The sequence below is a fragment of the Pipistrellus hanaki genome (genome assembly GCF_964339955.1).
Source record: "Pipistrellus hanaki genome assembly, chromosome: 6".
In the NCBI taxonomy this organism is placed as follows: domain Eukaryota; kingdom Metazoa; phylum Chordata; class Mammalia; order Chiroptera; family Vespertilionidae; genus Pipistrellus; species Pipistrellus hanaki.
This window is the reverse complement of record NC_140508.1, coordinates 33,062,752-33,085,103: the sequence shown is the minus strand read 5'-3', so window position 1 is coordinate 33,085,103 and position 22,352 is coordinate 33,062,752. Positions and strand designations below refer to the sequence as shown.

The window sequence follows — 22,352 nt, the reverse complement described above, 5'->3', positions numbered from 1 at the left end:
TTTAGCACTGTATATATGTCATATTTTTAAAAATTTAAAACAAAAAGAAGTTAAAGTTTCATTATTTGATATATGTCAGAACTTTCTAAAAGAAGGTCTAAATTTAGAGCATAGAGTCCCTGGAAGTGAATGTGCACTGGGAAAGTTTGTTTGAAGGTGGTTGGTTTTGGGTAAGCTGGTTTCAGGGCTGAAAAGCCGCTCCTCAGGGCGGCAATGTTACCTGTTTGTAATCGTTCCAGTTCCGCTGAAAATTCACGCTGCCATTCGCACGGCGCTGAATGAGGGTCCACCCACCTCCATTGGCTTCCATGTCACAGAAAACCTGAGGGAATTGGTGGGGAGAGGGGGTTGGGAGTCCGTAGAGGCAGCCAGAAGCCAGGTGTGTGGGCCAGCTCAGGTGTGACACGGCCAACAAAACCTCACGTAACAATAGGTGAGCCTGGTGGTCACGGGCATCAGAATGACCCAGGTTCAAATTCCCCACCCATTGTCATTTTTTCCCAAGAGGGCAAGTGAGGCCCTCTCAGGGCCTTTCTTTCCTCATTTGTAAAATGGGCTGTTAATACCTTAACCTCCTGGCACCTCAGTTTCTCATCTGCAAACTGGGGTTGTTGTGAGAATTAAATGAGATGAATCATCTAAAGAACAGAGCCTAGCATGCACTAGGCACTAAATCAATGCAGGCTTTTCGCTTGCTGGGTTGCTGTAAGGATTAAATGCTGATAAGTGTAGAGAGCTTGGCATACCATATAGACTCAAGAAATGCTATTCCATTCAGTGGACAAATGCTTTCTGAACATTTCCTATGGGCCGGACTCCATTCAAAGCACTGGATGCCAATATGGGAGAGACAAAGAGTTCTTTCTCTCAAAATGCTTACCATCTATGACAATCACATCTTTCAGTCTAACCTTTGTTCACATGTTATTTTTTCCAGTTCATTACATGTCCGTTGTTCAATGAAGACAAACTTGGTGCCTGGCCCGGGGTCAGAAAAGTCAGAGACAGATCAGATGTACATTGACCCTCAGTTTGTAAACTGACTTGGTTTGGAGGAGGTTGGGATAGTGCAGGCAGACTGTTGATGACAAACATTTGGGCGGCTACAAGGAGAGCCATCAAAAAGGAGCCACTGGAAAACCCTGGAAGACTTCCCAGAGGAGGTGGCATTGGAGCAGGGCCTTGGTTGATAATGTGCCTGAGTCTAGCATTCTGAGTGGAAGGAGCAGCAGAAGGTGAGGCTCTGAGATGGGAAAGGCCTGCTCAGTGAGGGAAGACAGGGGTATCGTTGTGAGGATACCAGAGGGTGCAGGAAGGAAAACTGAGGCCCAGAGAGGGGAAAAGGGATTGGCTCAAAGCAAGTGAGTCTAAGGTAAAGCTGAGGCTTGAGCACAGATCTCTTGCTTCCCAGGCCAGCTCTTCCCTCTTCCCAAATTTCAGCCATTCACACCTTCCCAAATTCCACCAAAGCTCAATTTATTTAATTTCATATAGAATGTACACTTTAAAAGGACTTCTTCTAAGTACCATATGTGGAAAGCTAACAACAGTTGCCTTTGTTCAGATTCGTTTAAAATAAATATAATGAAAAAGTTGCGTTACGAAATTCTAGCTAGAAATGGAGAGCCTGATCTCTCTCTGGTAAAAGGGGGCTCTCGCAGGTTAAAGATAACAAGGAAACAAACGGAGCCATTCTCCTTGAGATACCCAGAAGGGCTGAAAGGAAATGGAAAAGGGAAGTATGAAGTGTGAAGACGGGCAAATTGTTCCTCATCCCCTTCCACTCCTGGGCCTGGCCCCAAGCCCTCCCTCCTGAGCTCCACACTTTCCCTTGACCCCCTCCCACAGCTCCCGGCCCATCTGACAACTGGCCCTCAAAGCTCAGGGCAGCCTTGGGAGCCACTCGCTGAAGACAGTCCCCAACTTCCCAGCGGAGCAGAGAGCCCCCCCTCCTGCCTTCTCCTGACTATATGCCAACTAGAAATAAACTTCTTTATGTTGAGATCCTGGAATTTCAGGGGTTGTTTGTTACCTCAGCTAGCATGACCTTAACCAACATAGAACTCCTGTGACTCTGATTAAAAGCGCCTCTGGGGAAGATGCAGGAGAAGGGTTAACTTCCAACTTCGGGAACTTCTGTGTTAACCCCTTCTTTTCTAGAAGGAAGGGCCACCCCACCTTCCTTGGGGTCTGAGATGTGGGACAGGCCTGAAGGTGATGAGGGAGGAGGATGTGTCTGAGAAGCCCTTGGCTCAGCACCCCTGATAGCCTCAGCCCCCAGGGCGCACCCTCACCTTTCTGGGCTCCGTCATATTGGCCACGTGGATGGTGTAGACGCCACTGGTATTGGCCCCGAAGCTCTGGATCTCTGCACAGTCCTGGAACACCCGCTCAGCTGCAACTGGACGGAGCAAAAACAACTGCAGGTGAGCTAAGAAGAGAGAGAAGAGGCCAGGTGGGCGCTCCTGCCTGCTCGGTGCCAGGCTCCTGGTTGGGAGGGGCTGGGCACAGGGAGACACACCAGACCTGGGAAAGCTTCCTAGAGGAAGTGACAGCGAGCTGGGACCTGGGTGAGGAGCAGGCGCTGCCCAAGTGGCACAGGAGAGGGTGTTTCAGGCAAAGAGAACAGCAGATGCCAAGGCTCCAAGGTGGGAACAGTCCTGGTGTGTGCAGGGAACAGGGCGCAGTGAGGGGAACTGAGTGAGGCCGGGAGGGGGAATGACTCACAGTATGAGAACCTGTCTGAGGCCAGAGAAAGCTCTGGTTGCCTGATCAACCTGAGAGGAGCAGGGCAAGGCTGGCTCAGGAAGGAGGACACACGAGGTGGGATTTGTCCTTGGAGCTCCCTTGGGTGGGTGGCTCAGAGTCCCCTCCACAGGCCACCCCTCCCCCTGGATATCCCTGCAGCCTGGAGGTAGGTGCCCCTTATGCCCCCACTGTGAGCTGACCACCGGGCTTAGGAGCCCATGTTTCTTCCCTCAGGAGAATATTGGTGTCTGAATCCCACTAGCACCCTGGGAGCCTCAAGCCTGATGTGCAAAAAAAAAAAAAAAAAAAAAAAAAAAAAAGACTGTTGACCAATAGAAAGGGATTGAAATCCCCCTCTCTGCCTCCTTTCAGAGGGGTCCAATTACAGACTTGAGCTACGAGTCCTTCAGAATCCAATCTCTAGGTAGGTGGTTATCCAAGGATGGACTAGCATTCCAGGTAGACAGGTATCCTCGCCAATGAGGAACCAGGAGGCTTACAGGGGGCAGGACTTCCTGTTTTGGCCCCACACTAGAACCTGGATCCCAGGTCCTGGAGCTGGGGCACCTGTCAGAAAGAAGCAGTTTTTCCTAGATCACAAATGAAATGACTCAGGCCTCACCTCCACCAGGCTTAGGCATTCCCTGGGCAGAGTCTGCCTGACTTAGATGGAGCCCTGGTGCCATCCTCTGTCCCCCAATCGCTGCCAGCCACAGCCTGGCATCCCACACGATAGCTGGATTCCTTGTGCTGTCCGGCTTTCAGCTCCCCCATGGCGACCCGGAGGCAGCAGGCACCCTTTCCTGGGTCTTTCTCACCACGCCACCCTCCACGCCGTGGCTCCAATCAAGCACCCTAACCAGTCCTAGCTGCGGCCCTCGGTTAAAATCCCTTTTCCTTAGAGCAGCCTTTTAGGCCTTTCGTGGTCTGCAAAGTTCAGAAACACGGCCAGCAGAGCATGTGGCATGTAGTAGGCACTCGACAAACATGCATGTTCTTCTCCTTCCCTCAGAGACACACAGGTGGGGTGTGGGTGGGATGAGCATTTTTACAAGAGACGCAGGCCATGACTACCTTGTTCACTGCTGTGTGCCCAGCACCCAGCACTGGGCCTGGCGCCCAGGAACTGTTTGTTGGCTGAGGGATTGAACTGGCCCCAGGAGGGCCTTGGCCACGTGGGTGGGGCCCGTCAGAAGGACCTGGAAGTCAGGGCCAGAGGTGCCACCCTACTTCTCTTTGGGCCTCGTTGGCTCGTGGGCAAGGGTGTTAGGATGAGAGAAGCCTTTGGGGGAACACTGAGTCTCAACCCCCTGTTCTATAGGTGGGGAGACGGGACCCAGGGAGGGGTGGAGAGAGCCCAGCAAGTGGGAACGCTGAAATGCAAAAGTGTTCACCTAAGCTGGTGGTGCCCTTGTTGCTATCATCATTTCCATGAAACAGATGGGGAAACTGAGGACAAGAGAGGGATGGGGCATGCCCAGGGTTACTCATGGAGTCAGGGAGAAGAGTCTGGATTGGCTCCTGCTGGGACTTGTCACCGGTATTATTATTTGTTGCTGTTATTGCTATTTCACAGGTGGTGGGAGAGGGGTGAGGCCTCTCCCGTGGGTGGCTTCCAGGCTGAGGCTCAGGAATGAACCGGGAGGGTAAGCAGGATGTGTTCCCCCACCTTTCTCTCTCCCCCCTGCCCCCCTCCTCACACACACACACACACACACACACACACACAGATCGTACCCTGCTCTCGCGGGCCCAGGGCCACGGTGCGCAGCAGGCGCTTCATGGACTCCAGCAGCCGGTCCTGCTGCCTCTGCAAAAGGCTGGAGTTGCTTCTGGCCGCGCGCAGGTTGCGTGCGAGGCCGGCGAGGGCGCCGTTCTGGCGGCTCAGCAGGCTCCCCAGCCGCTCCTTCTCCTGCCGCAGGCTGGCCAGCTGTGCCTGCTGCTGTGTCTCCAGGGCTCGCAGCCGGCTCTCCAGCGCGCTGCGGGCGGGCGGGCGGGGCGCACAGGGGTGAGCGCGCCCTCCCCACTGGGCAGCAGCCACACTCGGACTTTCCCTGGGTCCCTGGGTGGCTCAGCACTACGGCCCCCACTGAGGTTCAGAGAGGCGGAGCGTCCAGTCAGAGGTGCAAAGCTCAGAGGCCCATGGCCCAGAGGAGAAACGGAGGAAAGAGAGACTCAGTCCTGTAGGATAGGTTTGGGTCCGCAGAGGGAAGAGGCAGGGCTGGGAGGAACATGCCAGCAATCCCAATCTGCTCGCCTTTGGTCCTGCAGGCCCCTCTCCCAGGATCATCCAGGGAGCAGAGGCCACCTGGGGATTTGTTGTCAGAGGACGGAAGAGCCTAAGCGCCCAGCAACCAAGGCCAGCTGAGTCTGTTCTGGCTGGTGTTCCTGGAAATAGCCTGGAGCCGCGAAGAGGAGGAGGCAGAATCCCTGGCACAGGATTGGCAAGATGCCCAGGGCACACCAATGCCTCTAGGTTAACCCCTCATGTGGGAGAATAAGAAAGAGAGAAAGAAGAAAAGCATTTATGTAAATGTAGAGAGTTGCAGGTGAACTTACAAGAAAAGGCACAGAAAAGCACGTGGGAGGAGGCCGTGCTGCCTGCCTGCGTTGCAGAAAAAGCAAAAGGATTCACTACTAAGCACTGTGACTTCTGCAGAGCGGCCTGAGCAGATGGAGGTGGGGAGGGGGAAGAGGGGTTGGTGGAGGGAGCCGACTTTTCCTTCCATCTTACACAGGTCTCTACTGTCCGATGGCATAAGCAGGAGGCATTTTTGCAATGATTTGGGGAAAAGAAGTTTTTAAAAGAAAAAGGCTTTTGACTGAGCCCTTCCGCGTTCGGCATTTTATTGCACAGACGTGAGACGTGGAACGCTTGCTGTTCATCGCATCCCTGGCTCAACTACCAGACATTGGAGACAACCTCAGGACCCGTGAGTCCGGGATGTGGAGATACATGCAGGGGCGGGAGAGGAGAATGAGCACGGAGAGAACCGTTTCCAGGGCAAAGTGCATACATGCCTATATCCACGCATTGACTATTCATACAGATCTATAAGAAACCTTCTTAGAGCCGCTTCGAGAATGTCAGCTCTACCAGGACCGGGATTTTTGTCTATTTGTTCACATCTCTAACCCATGGATCTATAAATAGTGCCTGACACGCGGTAAGAGCTAAAAAAAAAATAAAATAATAATTCCTCCTCTTCCCTGCCCCTAAATATTGTTGGTTGAATGATGGAAGGACACACAGAAAACTAGGAATACTGGCATCCTCTGCGGCCGGTGGGTGGGTGGGTGGCTGAGGGGAAGGGAAGGGAGGGAGAGGTTTTATGTGTGAGGCTCTGCTGACCCATTCTCCAGGCTAACACACCACACCCAGCCAGGGCAGCGGCGATTCCCCCTGGACTCCTAATTACAGGAAGAGAGGGAATTGGGGCATACTCCGATTCTAGAAGTTTAGCCACCTCCAAGGGCCAGGAGCTAACCGATGCCATCCCTCCGCACGGACTTGTAGGCACCTGGTGCCCATTCAGAGTGATGGGAGGCATGCAGGCCTTTGCCCAGCCCCACCTGGGGGTGGGAGGGTGAGAATAGGAAGGCGACAAGCTGTCATTAACTGCACCCAGGTCAGAGGGGGCGGGGCGGTCCTCGTGGCCTTATCTGGACCCATCACATGAGCGGCAATCACACCTCGCCGTGTCACGGGCCGTGGCACCCTGACCTTGGCAGATTTTTCTCTACTCAGCTCGAAACGGAGATGAAACCAGCCTTGGATGTCTGCCTTAGCTATACCCCATGACTCTTCTCTCTTTGTAGTTTGAAGGGTGTTCCCCTCACACGTACTTGCTGATAAATGCGGAGACTCTCTACCGTGCAGACAGGAAATTGGTAACTGGCTGTGCATGCTTCTGGGAAGGGAAATTGGTGAATGAGATCAGATTTGTTATTATTTCTTCTTATAAATAAATAAATCAAATTAAAATTTACAGGGTAAATTGTATGGTAAATAAATTGTAGCTCAGTAAAGCTGTTAAAAAATTTTACAAAATATATAAATGGAGAAAGGAAGAAAGGAGGAAGGAATGAAGAAAGGAAGGAAGGAAGGAAGAAAGAAAGAAAGGAAGCAAGGAAGGAGAAAGGAAGAATCAGGGTGCTCTGAGCTCCAGGAAAATGCCTGTCCCCACCCAGGCCCTGTACCTGCCTGGCCCCTAGCTCCAGCCTCAGCCCAGCCCTGTGCCTACCTTCCCTCCAAGGTCAGTCTGGTTTCCAACCCTAATTTCAGTCCTTGTCACTGCCCTGGCCTAGCCCCAGCTCTAGCTCCAGCCCTAGCCCCCAAACGATGCCCCCCTCCAGTCCTAATCTAGGCCTCTAGCTCGGTCCCCGCCCCTGTCCCAGGCACCAGCCCACACCCAGCTTCCAACCCTGGCCCTGGCTCCAGCCCAGCCCTGGCCCTCGGCTTGGGCCCCAGCCCTCCCCGGCCTGGTGCCAGTGCCCACCTGTTGTAGTCCTGCAGCCGGTGGAGCTCGAGGCCCTGCAGGAACAGCTGCTTCTCCAGCTTGTTGGTGGACAGTGAGGTCTCCTGCATCTGGATCTCCATTCTGGATGTCTGGTTCAGTACCTGCCTCGGCCAGCAGGAGGGGAGGGGGCTGTGTAAGGCCTGCCCGAGGCCTTCCCAGCAACTGTCCACCGGCCCATGAGCTCTGCCATCCCAGAACCTTGCTGGCCTGTTTTCACCCTCCCTGTAGTTAGTTCCTGTGGTTGTTCATTCATTCATTCATTCACTCACTCACTCACTCACTGAGCTGATGATCTTCATCCTAAGTTTGCTCTTCCCATCACTGCCCATGGCAGCTCCATTCCCCTTGCTCAGGCTTGACCCCCCACATCTAATCCCCAGCGGGTCCCATCAGCCCCATCTTCCCCATGGCTACCTGACCACCCCCTCCCTGTCCATGGACCCTACTCCCTCCTGGTCCTCGTCATCTCTCAGCCTGTGACCTGTGCCAGCTTATTCACGGGGCTCCCTGTTCCCGGCCTTGTCCCCTACAGCCCATCCTCTGCTCATAGTCTTCCCGCGGCTCCCACATCGTGAGTGGAAAAGCCCAGCCCGCACCAGCTGGAGAGGGCCTGTGATGCCACCTGCCCCTGTCACCTCTCTGACCCCTGGCCCACCACCTGCACCCTCGCCACTCCAGCTGCACCAGCCTCTGATGTTCCTGGAGATTGTCAGCCTGGCCCAGCCCCTGGGCCTTCGTACAGGCTGCTTTCCTGTTTGACTGCTCCCCCAGGAAAGGCTCCCGTCCCACCTTCTCGGGGGTGCTTTCCTGGCCTCACAGCCTAAACCTGCAACTCACCCTTCCGCCCTGCCCCCTCACTCCCACCCATGCTGCTCTCCTTAGCACTGTCACCATCTCACACACATATGCGGTTTGTCCTGTTTATGTTCTCGAACCTCCTTAGGAAGGAAGCTCCGTGAGGGTAGGAACACACACCTGTTTATTCAGTGCTGTACACTAGTACCGGGCCCTTCCAGCCACGCCTGGCACACAGTAGGGTTCAACAAATGCGTGCCCATTTGTCAGTCACCTTTTTATTCATTTCCTTACTCACCCTCCCATTTATACAGCCGTCTCCTCTCTCAGTCAGTGGCCCCCTGAGGTCTAACGAATTGCTTATTTCCCCGTCTCCCCGGAGCACTGTGAGCCCCCTGAGGGCAAGGGAGTGTGCTGTCCCCCTTCATCCCTGCGCCCGCACACACCTGAGCGTTGGGAGTCACAGAGGCCAAGGGGCCAAAGCCAGTGGCCTGGTGGGAGACAGCTTTGTGACAGGGCATCAGGAGGGCCTCAGGGGATGCAGGCCCAGAGGAGGCCCTGGCATTACCCAGGAACAGAGGTCAAGGCAAGATGACCTGGGCTGTGAGCCAGCCTGGTTGGCCCCAGTCCCCCCCCCTCCCAATGCCACCCACTCCCCCCCCACCCCTATGTACCTGAGCCTCCATGTCGGTCAGGCGGTGGGCCTGGGCGGTGGTCTGGTTCAGGAGGCTGGTGCCCAGCTCCAGCACGGCGGCCGTCTGGTTCTGGACCACGTGCTGTCGCGCCTGTGCCAGCTGCGACCTCAGGTTCATCTGGATGTACCTTTCCAGCTGTGGGGAGACAGTGGGCCGGGTCATGGGCAGGAGGCGGGGGAGGCTCCTGCCCCTTCCTATGTCTCCACAAAGGACATGGAACAACCAGGAGAGACCTCCCTGCCAGGCCAGGCCCCCATTACCCTGCCTGGGCTTTCCCAGCAGCTTTCTCCCTGGCTTCTCTGCCTCCACCCTTGTCCCTCTCTGCCTAGTCCATCCTCCGCTCAGCAGCTGGGGGATCCCATTTAACTAAGCCAGATCACATTCTTCCTCCGCTCAAACCTCTCCCAGGGCCCTACCTTACTCACAGGGAGAGCCAGTCTGCTATTCCTGCCGCTTGCTGTGTGACCTGGCCTCCCGCCGCCACTCTGATCTCTCTTTAGTCCTCTCTTCCTCCCTCGCTCCAGAGGCGCTGCCCTCTATGACATCCCTCCAACCCAGCGAGCATGTGCCTACCTCAGGGCCTTTGCACATGCTGTTCCCTCTGCATGGAGAAGCCTCCCCCACCCTCCCCATCACATGGCTCTCTCCCTCATGTCATTTCAGGTCTCTTCTTATCACTTACCAGTCCCTGACTTTATGTTACACTAGAGGCCTGATGCACGAAATTTGTGCATGGGTAGGGTTCGTAGGTCAGGCCGGCGATCAGGACCAAACTGTGGGGTGACCAGCAGGGTGATTGGGGCCCCCCACTGGCACCTGAATGGTGAGAGGATTGGGGCAGAGGGCCACTAGCACCCACCTTGGCTAGCCTGGGGTGGAGTGTCTGTCCCCTGGTGGTCAGTGCATATCATAGCGACCAGTCATCCCACCCTTGGGACAATGTGCATAGTAGGCTTTTATTTTGTAGGCTATTTCTCAGCCTATGGCCTGTTTTACCCTTGGAATGTCAATTCCACGAAGCCAGAAATTTGGTCCTGCTCACCACTTTATCTCCATGTCCAGCAGAATGCTTAACACACGCTGGGGGCTCAATAAATAAGTGTTCAATGAATTGATAGAAACAGGGGAGCATAAGGGTCAGAGCACAGCCCCAAAAGTAGGGCCATTACCCAGCTTCTGAGGGGAGAGCCAGCAGCAGAGAGCAGGGGCACATCTTTCCTCGCCTAAGAGTTTGCAGGTCCATCTGCCACACTGGGCTTGTCGTTTTCCTGGCCCTCGCTGTCTGCCAAACAGGGCGGATCCGGCCTGTCCCCACGGGTTCTCCCCGCTTGGGAGTCCAGGGATCCCACCAGGTGATGCTCATTCCTCTGACAGGACTCCTTCTCCCCAAGAGCAGGCGGCGCGGGTCTGGACGCGACACCGGGATCAGGTTGCAAAGGTACACAGTGTGTTCCAGGGCCCAGTGCCCCTTCTGCGTCCCTCCCCATCCTGCACCCATGCTGGCCTCTCCCTCCTACTCCCTCCCTCACACACGCACTGCCAGCTTCTGTCCTCAGCTCTCCCTCAGTCTTCCAGGAGGTCCCACAGGGCGCCTGGGAAGCCTGGTTCTCCCTAAGGAGAGGGAAACCTTGGCAGGGGGCCCAGGCTCTGGCTGGTTCCTTCTTCATCTCTTCTCCCCTCTGCCATCTTACTTGTTGGCTCCTGTCCCATCCCATGTGCTTTTGAAGGAGCATCTTCTATTGTAGGGCAAGGTCAAGTCCAGAAGAGGGTGCATCTGGGTGCACTGGTATTGATTAAAACAGTGGTTCTCAGAGTGTGGTCCTTGACACAATACCCCCAGGGAGCATGTTAGCAATGCACCTTTCTAGGCTTCACCCCAGACCTACTGAATCAGAAACTCTGGGGTGGCACCAGCCCTCCCGATGAGCCTGATACTCAAGTGTGAGGACCCTGAGTGCCGAGGTCACAAAGTGACTTCAAACCCCTGTCCCTTTGGCACCCCTTCTTTCCCTGCACCCTCAGCCCCAGCTGACAGTCCCCTGCAGCACACACATGCCTCCACAGCTCCCCTGTGAGAGGCAGAGGAGCCTGGCTGGGGTGGCTCAGTTGCTTGGGCATCGCCCCGGGCACCGAAAGGTTACCGGTTGGATTCCCTGGGCACATGCCCTGGTTGTGGGCTCCATCCTGGCAGTGGGTGTGCAGGAGGCAGCTGATTAGATCAGTGTTTCTCTTTTTCCCTTTCCCTTTGTTTCTCTCTCTCTAAAAAAAAACCAAAACAACAATCTTGACTCCCCAGACCCCTTCAACTATGCCTCCAATTTCTCTGATCCCCTCAGTAATATAACTTTAATTATTCTGAACAAATTGTTTCCTTTTTCTCATCTCCATTCTAACCCTCACCTTAAAAAATTTAACATTATTACAGTATACTTCACACATATACAAAAAAAAGCATAAAGAATAATACAGTAAGCCGGGACCGGTTTGGCTCAGTGGATTGAGTGTCGGCTTGGGGACTAAAGGGTCCCGGGTTCAATTCTAGTCAAGGGCATGTACCTTGGTTGCGGGCAGATCCCCGGTAGGGGGTGTGCAAGAGGCAGCTGATCGATGACTCTCTCTCATCGATGTTTCTAACTCTCTATCTGTCTCCCTTCCTCTCTGTACAAAATCAATAAAATATATTAAAAAAAAGAATAATACAGTAAAAGCTGTGTATTTTCCACGCTCAAGGAAAAAAATATCACCTATTCTGTAGAATCCCGCCACCCCCACGCCTACCCCCAGGACTCCTAGGCCCTGAGCTCCTGGCCCACACTCTCAAGCAGCAAGTCCATTCCTGCCCGAACACCTCTGCAGGCATCGCCCAAGCCTCTGCTGCAGAGGGACAAACCGAGGTCCAGAAGACGTGCCAAGGTCACTACTGGGCGGGCTAGGTTCTGAGACTCCTTGCTCAGGGGCTTCCTCAGGTCTGCAGAGCTGGGTGGGACCTCGGGGTGGCTTAGGGTCATCCTGAGTGACAGGAACTCCCTCATTGGTCTCTCACTTGTCCTTCGGCCACAGGGGCTGAGTGGGGCAAAGGCTGCGGGCAGCTGGGGCTCATTATCTAATTTGCCTCACCCACTCACCAGCGTGAGCTCTGGGATGGGTAATCCAGGCCAGATGGGCCAGTATGGCCAAGGTGGGACCCTGGAGACTGATGTCAGCCTATGTGGGAGGAGTTGGGTTCATACCAGGGCTCAGGAGCCGGCTGAAAGGGTGGAGAGGGATCCCAATGAAGGTACCCGCAGGTGATGGGGTGTGCCACAGCTTCCTCCCACCCCACCATTAGACCTACCTCTTCCCCCCAACCCTCACGCTGGCAAGTTTTTAGGGCTAAGATAGGGACTCCCAGCACCCCTCCAGCCTGCAAAGAGGCTGATCTTCCCTGCTGGCCCTGGGTTTGAGCTCTGGCTCTGCTCCCCTGCAGCGGTGGGCCTCTGGTCATTGAGGGCTAGGCTTCTCTGAGCTCACTTACCAGCCTGGGGCATGGGGACGGGACACCCTGCTCCTCACGGAGGAGGGGGCGCTTGGAAAGGGCTTGGAAGAAAGGAAAGGAGTCTGGTCAGGAAGGGGCGGGGGGAGGAAGAACGGTGCTTCGGGAAGAGCACGGGTGAGTGTCTGTGGGTGAGTCTTGGTGGCCAAGGAAATCTTCTCACACCCCTTTCCTCCCGCAGGATTTAAATAAAGAAGGCTGCCACCGGCGAACAGATAAACAGCCTGGGTCCATCCAGCCAATGGCCCTGCTCAGCTGCATAAAGGAAGGAACCAGCGGGGCTCTCCGAGGTATTTTGCTGAGGAACAAAGCCCGCATACTCCAAAGGCTACACACCGTTTGGTTTGGTTTGTTTGTCTGACTCTGGAAAAGTCAGAATCCGAGGTTGCAGGGGCTCAGGCCCGGGGGCAAGGACTGACTGCAAAGGGCGACAGAACTTTTCAGAGTGTGCAATGTCTCTATCATGACTGTGGTGGTGCTACATGACTGCACATCTGTCAAAACTCACAGAACTGCCCTAGCCCGTTTGGCTCAGTAGATAGAGTATTGACCTGCAGACCAAAAGGTCTGGGATTCGATTCCCGTCAAAGGCACGTACCTTGGTGGCAGGCTCCTTCCCCGCCTGGGCCCTGGTTGGGGCGCGTGCAAGAGGCAACCAATCGGTATTTCTCTCTGTCTTTCCCTCTCTCTTTCACTTTCTCTAAAAATCAATGGAAAAATATCCTCAGGTAAGTATTAAAAATAAAACCAAAAAAACACACCTCATAGAACTATAGGTTAAAAGGGTGAATTTCGTTGAATGCGGAATAAAATACAATAAGAAAAACCCACCAACGCAAAGTTCTTTCAGACATCCCATATATAACATCATCGTAAACACGTTTCCTCACAGTAGTCACCACCCTGAGTTTCACTCTCTTATTCTGCCAGGAGTTATTTCTCGAGTACCTACTTCGCGCTAGGCGCTTTGCTGGGCGCTATGCAATCAGGAGTGAACAAAATCGGCAAGTTACCTGACTCCAGCGCACTGCCACTAAACCCCTCAGTTACATTCCAATAGTGACGCGTGCTCTGGAGAGAATAAGATGGAGTCACGACTGGGCTCGAGGGCACGGTGAGCCAGAGTGGCAGGGAGACCCTCCCCTGAGCTGAGAGGACGAGACGGGCCAGCTGTGGAAAGTCAGGAGGGAAAGCCAAGTGCAAAGGCCTGAGGTGGGAGCCGTGGCACCGCTTGGTGCCTCAGTTTCTCCATCCATTAATGGGTGGACAACCTTGCTCCACAGTCTTGTTGTGAGAAAGAAATGGGACAGTTCTCTCACATAGGGGGTCCAGCGCACGGTAAGTCCATGCTGGTTGTCTTCCTTTATCCTGCGCTCTCTCCGGGAGGCAGGGAATGTTTTCAGTTCCGCTTCTTAGAGGAACCAAATGATGCAGGTGGTGGCTGCCCAAAACCCCACAGCTGGTCCGTGGTACCGCCGGGGCCACTTGACCTCAGCCCAGTCCTCCTCGGATCCCACAGGGGTTCCCGGGGCCCGTTCCAGGCATGCAGGGCCGGCTCTGCGGCGGAGCAAACGCTCAGAGGCCAGAGGTGCGGGCTCGGGGGACAGACCTAGGGCTGTTTTCTCACATTTCCTGCCCACGGAGAGGCGAGGGAGAGGGTCTGTGTGCAGCCAGCCCGCCGAGCTCTGGGCTGGAAGGAAGGAGCCAGAAACACATGCCCTGCCCCCATGGGATGGCCGGGCCAGGCCCTTGAACAAATAAACCCGTTTTGTGGGGGGAGGGCGGACGGGGGGAGCCGTGCTCGGGGCCTCTGCGGCCTCTGTGCCAGGCCACCCCTAGGCTTTGGGCATCTGTGCCAGCCTTTCCAGGCTCCTCTCTCGGGAAAACATGGCATAGATGCTGTGCTCCTCACCCCACCCCCAGCCCTGAGCAGAACGCGGCCAGGGGAAGGTTAGGAAATCAAACCCCAAGAGGTTTGGTTCAGCAACCGAGATTCATTTCTTGTTTGGATAACCCAGGGCTGAAAATGCCAAGAATTTACGGGCAGCCCGGGGAGGCCGGGGCGGCTGGAAGTCCCGGCCGTGAGGGAGGGTCCAGGCTGCGCCAGGACCCCACACTGCATTCCCGCCCCACTGGCGTTTGACCCGTGTCCAGTCGGGCAGGGCCCCGGGGCCGCCAGGCAAGGGGCCGAGCTATTCTGAGGTTTGACGTCAGGGAGCTGGAGCAGACCGCAGCGGCGAGGGGCAGCGCCAGGTCAGAGGCTCCCGCGCAGCTGCCCGCCTCCCCCTTGCGGGGTGGGCGCTGGCCACTGGGCCGAGGTGTCCTCCATGTGGACATCTGGGGAAGTAGAGGTGGTGGGGACAGATGGCCTAGTGGTTAGGGAAGAATCTGAGAGCATGACAGGGAGAGACTTAGGGAGACACCAGGCAGACAAGAGAGAGAACTGGAGAGTGACAGACACACACAGAAACCACATGGCCACCTGAGAGGCCCAAGAGAGACCGCCTGAGGTGGAGGCACACGGAGGTGCAGAGAGAGGCAGACAGCGACGCAGGTGGAGGGCCAGCTGCTGCCAGGACAGGGAGGGGTTCAGAGTCTGCCAGGCCGGGGGCCCCAGAGACCTGGAAGAAGGCGTGCTGCCCTATGGTGCTGAGGGGGCCAGGCGCCTGGGGCCCCGTGTAGCCCCCCTTTTCCTCACTCTTCCCCTCTGCGGAAGGAGCCTGTGGGAGCATGGACCGGGCAGAGGGGCGCCTCCTGCTGAGGGGGCTGGGAGCTGGCATGGCAGGAACCGCGTGTGCCTTTGTTGGGAGCTGAGGGCAGGCACTTTCCAGCTCCTGCTCATGGCCCCATCACACACCTCACAGGTGTGGTTCCACAGGTGAGGGCCACACCGGTCACAGAGCGAGTCTGTGGTGACCCCAGGAGGCCATGGGACTAACCACGGCACCACCCGGCTCAGCTAGGGAGCCTGCCCGCCAGCTAGCCTGTGTCCCCCCTCCCCCTGCCCAACATTCCTGGCTGCTGCCAGGAGCGGCTGTGCAGCCCACAAGAGTCCTGACCAACTGACGGACATGAGTCCCTGGGGCAGAAGAGAGAGGCGGAAGGGAGGTAAGAAGAGTAGAAGGAGAAGAAGGGAGAGGGGCTCAGGGGAGCAGAGCAAGAAACAGGGAGAGGGAGCAAGGGCAGGGCATGCCCACTCCATGCACATCTGAGCGGAGGGCAGGGCACCAGCCAGCTGCATGCTGGGAGAAGAGTGGGAACCCAGGACTTGGGATTCTGAGGCAGAAGGGAGCATCCAGATGGCTCTCAGATCTTGCTGCCTCACCTCCCTGACTCCCTCTGGCCAGGAGAAAGGACCTGCAACACGGAGGTTGGTGTTTGCCGCTGCATGACTCTGTAAGCCCCTTCTCTTGGCTGGCCTCAGTTTCTTTATCTGTACCGGGGAGGAGCTGGGGGAATGGCTGGGCCGGCATTGGCCATTGGGAGCTTGCAACAGCACCCCTGCCCCCACCGAGATGAACAGAATCTTGCGGGGTGCTGGGTCTGGGGGGCAGGCTATCTCCTGTCACCCCAGGTGGCCATGCCCCATGGTGATGCTGCTGCAGCTGCTGCGAGATAAGGCTACTTTGAAACTCATTTTTTTTCTCTTCTGGGCTGTTCTAGAAGAAGCCAAAAGTGGCATTGAGTTTCAAAGACACTGGACTGAGAGACTACACAAAAGAAGAGGCAGAGGGAGGTCACAACCATGGTCACCAAAGGTAGCAAGCGTTCCTGACTGGGGCCGGGGAGAGTAGGAGGGAGTGAAGTGACTGTTCAAATGCTGCCCATCACTGAGCCAGGGGCATCTGTCTACGAGGGGGAGGAAGGACCCAGGAAGTACAGGATCACGTTGCTGTTTCCAGGGAGAGCGCTGGATGGAAGCGGGCAGCCGGTACTGAGTTTACTATGGACCTGGCACCGGCCCAAGGGCTCACTGAGCCTCATCTCATTAAATCCTCGTGGAGGTAGGAGCCGTCACTCTACTCTGCGGGAAAGGAAACCAAGGCTCAGAGAAGTGAAGCAACTTGCCCCGGGTCACACAGCAAGGAAGAGGCAGAACTGGTTTCAGATTCCAACAATTGGGCTCCAGCGTTGGGGCTCTCACCTTCCAGGCTCGGAAGCCACCCACAGACGTGCAGGCCCAGGGGGAAGTGACTGCCAGGGGTGTTTAGGCGGAGGGGTCTGACCTCGTGGCAGGCTCCCTGGGCACAGTGATTGGCAGTGACCTGGACACTGAAAGGCATGAGGGAAGCACTCAACCCGAGGGGTCCGTTACCTAGGAGATGCCATGGCCAACATGTGCATGAACCCCACCAAAGACCGGCATGATGGGGACCCCTCAAGAACACCAGCGTAGACAAGTGACATTCCCAGCCCTGAGGCTATCTGCCACCCTGGGGCTGACCTGACCACGATGGAGCTTCCCCAGATACACAATGAGATTATGTTGGTTAAATGACAGCCCATCGGTCCTCTGCATTCTGGGCAGGTGGGCTACTCGAGGCAGGGACAGCAGCCGGCAGCAGGCTGAGAGGGCGCGGGAGTGACCTCCCGGTCCTCCCCGCCACCCCCTGACGTCCGTGGTGTTCTCCATTTTGCAGATGGGGAAACAGGACTCACTCACCCACAGCCTCGTGGCAGGCAAGTGCGGGGTCAGGCTGCGAGCTCCGGTCTGCCTGACTCCTACCTCAGGGACCGCTGGCCCACATGTTCTGTGGGGACTCCTGGGTTATCCGGCTGTGGATGGACGCCGGGAGAGAATATTCCACGGCGAGCTGAAGGATGAGCTGGGTGACCTTCTGACCCAAAAGCCTTCAGTTTAAACCCGTCCTTTGGCTGAGTCAGAGTTGCCTAAGCACCAGGCATCCAGGGGAGTCAAAGAGGATGAGATGGTGAGGCTTGGGGTAGAGAAGCCACGTGTGAGTTGATGAGGCCTGAGCCAGGGCAGTGGCCAGGTAGATGAGAGGAGGGATGCTGACAAGAGAAGCTGAAGCAGCGGGATGGGTGGGACATGCTGCCTGGTGGGTGCGGGGGAGGGTTGATGGGAGGGGGGTGGAAGGAGAAGGACAGCCCCAGGGTGCAGAGGCCTGCTGGCTGGGCGATGATACCTCAAACAGAGAGAGCAGTGGGCCAGGTGGGAAGAACTGAGTGTAAGACAACTTGGGAGCTGAGACACTGGGGTCTCAGAGAGATGTCTGGGGAGGGGGGATAGCAGGGCTATGGATTTGGGGCACAGGGACCCATCAGATGCCCATTTGGTGTCATGGAGGAGCAGGTTGGAGACAGTGAGCAGGTGGGAACAGCCCTGAGGGCAGTGCCACTGAGTGTGAGAGGAAACCCAGAGATGAGATGAAGTCCTGGGAACCACCACCATGTCACAATGGGGGGGAGGGGAGGAGCAGGAGCAACCTGAGAGATTGGAGGAACAGCGTGCATTTAGGAAGCATGTATTGAGCACCTACTATGTGCCAGGCACAGTTCCAGGCCCTGGGAACACAGAAGTGAACAAAACAGACACGGTCCCTGCCCTCTGGCAGCTCACAGACCAAAAGCAATGCTCTTAAGAACAGTGGTGGTAAGTGCTAAGAGGAAAACCAAACCAGGTGAAGGGGTAGAAGGAAGGTGACTATTGTACAGAGGACGGACTAGGAGGGCCTTTCCGAGGAGGTGACATTAAACCAAAGACCTGAGGGCGGTCAGGGGTGAGACCTGTGGGTATCTGGGCGAGGGGGTGCTCCAGGAATTAAGGATATTTGCTCTGATGCTGAAGAGATGGGAGCTGTGGGGAGGGTTTGGGCAGAGGAGGGACAGGACCTGACTTAGGTTTGAGAAGGACCCCGCTGCCTGCTGTGTGCAGACAGGACTGTGGGGCCAGGTGGAAACAGGGAGCCCAGGTTGGAGGCTGTGAGGACCGTGTCGGTAGGAAGGAGATGGAGGTGGCTGTCCAAAGTGGCCCATGGAGGTGGGGAAAGTGGTTGGAACAGCAGGCCTTGTAGAGGAGGGTTTGCTGATGGAGACAGCTTCTGGAAGGATGTGCTGGGCAGCAGTTCTAGGTCTGCCAGGAGGTCAAGTATGATGGAGACTGAGCCATGGCCATTGGGTGTGGGAAGTGGGGTGTGGGAGGCGGCCTTCGGGGAACGAGGAAGTGGGCATGGAGACAGCAGAGGCAGAGCATGTGGCTTCTGAGAGCCAGGCCGGAAGCCAGAGGGGTCATGGAATGAAGAGGCTTGCTTTCCCTCTTCTTTTTCTCTTCCTTCTGAAACAGGGAAGGTGCCTGGATGCGATTAAACACGAAGAGGGAGGACCAGCAGGGAGGGAGGAGTGGACAGAGACACAGGAAGGATGGCTGAGTTGAGGAGCTGAGGGGCTGCAGGGGATGGGCTCACAGCCTGGAACGGAGCAGCGGCCTTGGGCCCCGGAGACAGGCTTGGGGACTGGAGGGTGCACGGGTGGACCTGCAGGTGTGGGGCAGGCTGCTGAGGGCATCTATCTCCTGGGCCCCGTTTCTGTGGCAGGAGGTCCATGGTGGGGCTCAGGATGGAGGACGGGGGGGGGGGGGGGTCTCAGGAGGGAGGCCTCAGGAAGGGGAGGTTTGGAGTAACTCTTATGGGACTGGGAACAGGTGCCTGAAGACACAAATTTCAGGGCAGCACAGAGCCTCCACTGGGTTGGCTCCAGAGTGTGAAGCCAAGGGCTCCCTGGGGGGAAGGACCTGAGGGTGGGATGGTGGAGGCTGGAGGTGTTGCAGGACAGGTAGCGGAAGGGCAGGTGGGCAGAAGATTATGGGAAGATGCTGAGTGAGGGCAGAGGAGACGGATGGTCTGGGCAGGAGGGAAGCAGGTGGTTAAGTGCGTGTGTGCACGAAGGCCTGTGAAGGTGTGCTTGGCGATGTTGGCTACACGGCCTCTCCCCTGAGGATGGAGCCACCAGGGGTGTGCGAAAGGCAATCCTTTGGAAAACAGGGGGGAATACCAGAATGTCAGTTTTCATGATTTCATATGAAATCGTGAAAAAAAGATTGTTTTTGGTGATTTTTAGAGAGAGAAGAAGGAAGAGGAAGGGAGAGGGGAACATTGATGTGAATGAGACATTGATTGGCTGCCTCCTGCACAATCCCTACTGGGAATTGAACCAGCAACCTTTTGGTGCATGGGACAGTGCCTAACCTACGGAGCCACACTGGCCAGGGTCCTATGTCATCTTTTCAATGTGCATTTCCATTTGTGTCATACCTTGTACATATGATCTTCATGTGGGCACACGTACGTAACTATCTAGTAAATATGCGCATGTGAGGGAGTGACCGTTGCTGCTGGGGCACATCAATTGGACAGTTTGGAAACCACGGGCAAGAAGGGCCCTCTCCTGGGAGAGGCCTGTCGGGGAACATGCTTGTCTCCTTTGTGCGCACCGTAGTCTCTAAGCTGCTGTCTGCTGCTTAACACACTCACAAGTTCCGGGAACCAGTTCACTCCTCTCCACTCCCTGCTATCGGACAGACGGTCTCTGGTCTCCGGTGCTGGGTCCTGTTGGCTCCCGCGGTAACTCCTACGTAGGGGGCTGGCCGGGCCATCCGGGAACCTGCAGGATGCCTTACTGCCCCTACACCGGCCCCGGGGCCAAGCCTGCCTGGTTCACGTCAGTGTCTGACCTGGAGTGCGTGCTGCAAGAATGAGGGCTGGAGCTCCTAGCCGCGCTGGCCTCAGTCCATCAGCAGAGCCCAGCGGCTCCCTTTCCAGGATAGACCAGCATTGGGCTGTGGACACATGGCATCAGTGCCTGCTCCCAGCCCCTCCTGCTTCAGGCCTCCATGGCCTCTCGCCTGTGGCTGCAGCAGCCTCCTCCTCGGGCTCCAGTCCTCCACTCTGCCCCCTACGGACCGTTCTGTTCAAACCGAACCAGGTGTGTCTTTTCCTGCTCAGAATCCTGCAATGGCTCCCAGGGTCCTTGGAGCAAGAGCCAGAGTCCTCCCAGAGGCCCCCAAGGCCCCACGCGGGCTGCCCTCCCCTTCCCTCCCCTCTCGGGTCTCGTCCCTCACCCTTCATCCCCCTTCTCCTCTGCTCCAGCCACCCTGGCCATCCTGCCGTTCCGGACACCCGGCTGCATTCCCACTGCCCAGCCTTTGTGCTCCTGGTCCCTCCTCCCAGGTCCCTGCAGGGGCCACTCCTTTCACTCCCCTTGTCCTCTGGGTTCAAATGTTGCCTTCTCTTGGCTCCTCTGACCTCAAATAGCCACCCCGGGTCATTTCCTGTCATTTCCCCTCTTCCATTTTGCATCACTCTCTGGCCGGGGTAAATTTTTACTCTTTCTCTTCCACTCTCTCTCTCTCTCTCTCTCTCTCTCTCTCTCTCTCTCTCTCTCTCTCTCTCTCTCTCTTTCTCTCTCTCTATCTTTCTCTCTCTTTTAAATATATTCTATTGATTTTTTTACAGAGAGGAAGGTAGAAGGATAGAGAGCTAGAAACATCAATGAGAGAGAGACATCGATCAGCTGCCCCCTGCACACCCCCCACTGGGGAAGTGCCCACAACCAAGGTACATGTTCCTAACCGGAATCGAACCAGGGACCTTTCAGTCCGAAGGCCGACGCTCTACCCACTGAGCAAACCGGTCTCGGCTGTCCATCTCTTTATGCCTCTGTCCCCACCTCAGTCCAGAGGGGACATCCTGTTTATTTGCTGCTGGGTCCCCGGCACCTAGGAAGGGCCTGGCCCTCGGAGGCTTTTATCAGGTGAGTGAGTGATTGGCAGTGAGGAAGGCAGGTTTCGCTCTGGCTCTTCCCAGGCTCGCTGTGTGGCCTTAGGCCAATCAATCCCTGCCCCTCTCTGGGCCTCGTTATCTCAGTCCATGCAATTCAGAGACAAGGGTGCCACCAGCCTGGCCCTTGGTGCCCAGGGAGGGCCTCTGGGGTGGAGGCTGCAGCTGCCAGTTGCTGCCCACCCCCTCCGGCCCCTGCAGGCCCAGCCCGTACCTTCTGCAGCCGCTGCGTGTTGTTCTCCAGCATCTTCTCCAGGTGTTGCATCCGCTTGGTAGGCCAGGCCACCAGGTTCAGCGAGTCCCTCTGGAGGCTGTTGGAGCCCCGGAAGGCCCCGGTGTCCGGAGCACAGGCCTCGGGCTCGGGCAGCAGGAAGGTGTAGCTGCACTGGCCGTGCTGGACGCGGTGCGCCAGGCGGCGCTCTCTCACCTCCTGCCCCCTCCGCTGGGCCACGGTCACGGTGGCCACCGCGAGGAGGAGGCCCCCCAGCAGCATGGCCGGCCAGGAGAGCACCCAGAGGCGCGGGGATGGCGAGGCGGGGAGGCCTGGCCGGAGCCCGCAGCCCCACTCCGTGCCCGGGGTGTCCCCGCGGTGGCCAGCAGCGGACAGGTCTGCCCCAGAACCGCTGCAGCGGCAAACCCCTGTTTGGCCAAGCTCCACCCAGACAGCTATTTATACTCGTTCCAGATGCCACAGCTGCTCAGCTCCTCCCACCGGCCTGCTCGCTCCCGGCTCTCCCTCACCTCTGTTCTTCCCCTTTCCCTTCCTTCCTCTCACAGGCCCTCCTGCTACCCCTCCTGTGCACTAGCCCTGCTGTGCGTGGGGCCTCCAAGCCCTTATTACCCCGTGGGGACCCGCCTCCCTGGGAGAGCGCAGGCGAGAAAACAGCCCACGGACGTGTGCACACACACACACGCTCAGAGCCACACACACACACCCCAGGCCGCCTGCTGCAGAAAACCAACCCAACTATCTCTTCCTGTCTCTGTCTCTGTCTCTCTTCCCAGCCTCCTCCCACGAAGGCTGGGATCTCAGATTTCAGCACCCCATGCCTCCGCTCTCCCCCACCCCCAGCACGCTCCTGCTCCAGTTCCGTGTGAGCGTTTGGCACACCAGGGAAATAACCCGGATAGAGCAAAAGGAGGGCGGAGGGGTGAGGCTGGGGAGGGGGCAGCCAGTCCAACCTGTTTCAGAGACAGAACGACCTTTCATGGCCGGGAAGTGCATGCTTCACTGCTGGGAAGTGCATGCTTCACCGCGGAGCTGCTC

At 56.7% G+C, this 22,352-nt stretch overlaps 1 protein-coding gene across 1 annotated transcript in view; it reads right to left on the bottom strand.

The window, feature by feature from the left end:
• Window positions 1–22,067, bottom strand: part of ANGPT4 (angiopoietin 4) — a 29,469-nt gene extending 7,402 nt beyond the window's left edge. Inside the window, exons 1-6 of the mRNA XM_084889037.1 lie at window positions 21,300–22,067; window positions 8,738–8,893; window positions 7,248–7,369; window positions 4,486–4,727; window positions 2,295–2,401; window positions 221–322 (exon numbers count right to left, since the gene is read on the bottom strand). Coding sequence (XP_084745163.1) covers window positions 221–322; window positions 2,295–2,401; window positions 4,486–4,727; window positions 7,248–7,369; window positions 8,738–8,893; window positions 21,300–21,578 — 1,008 coding nt within the window. The 5' untranslated portion in view covers window positions 21,579–22,067. The remainder of the gene's footprint in view (window positions 1–220; window positions 323–2,294; window positions 2,402–4,485; window positions 4,728–7,247; window positions 7,370–8,737; window positions 8,894–21,299) is intronic.
• Window positions 22,068–22,352: the final 285 nt, after the last annotated feature.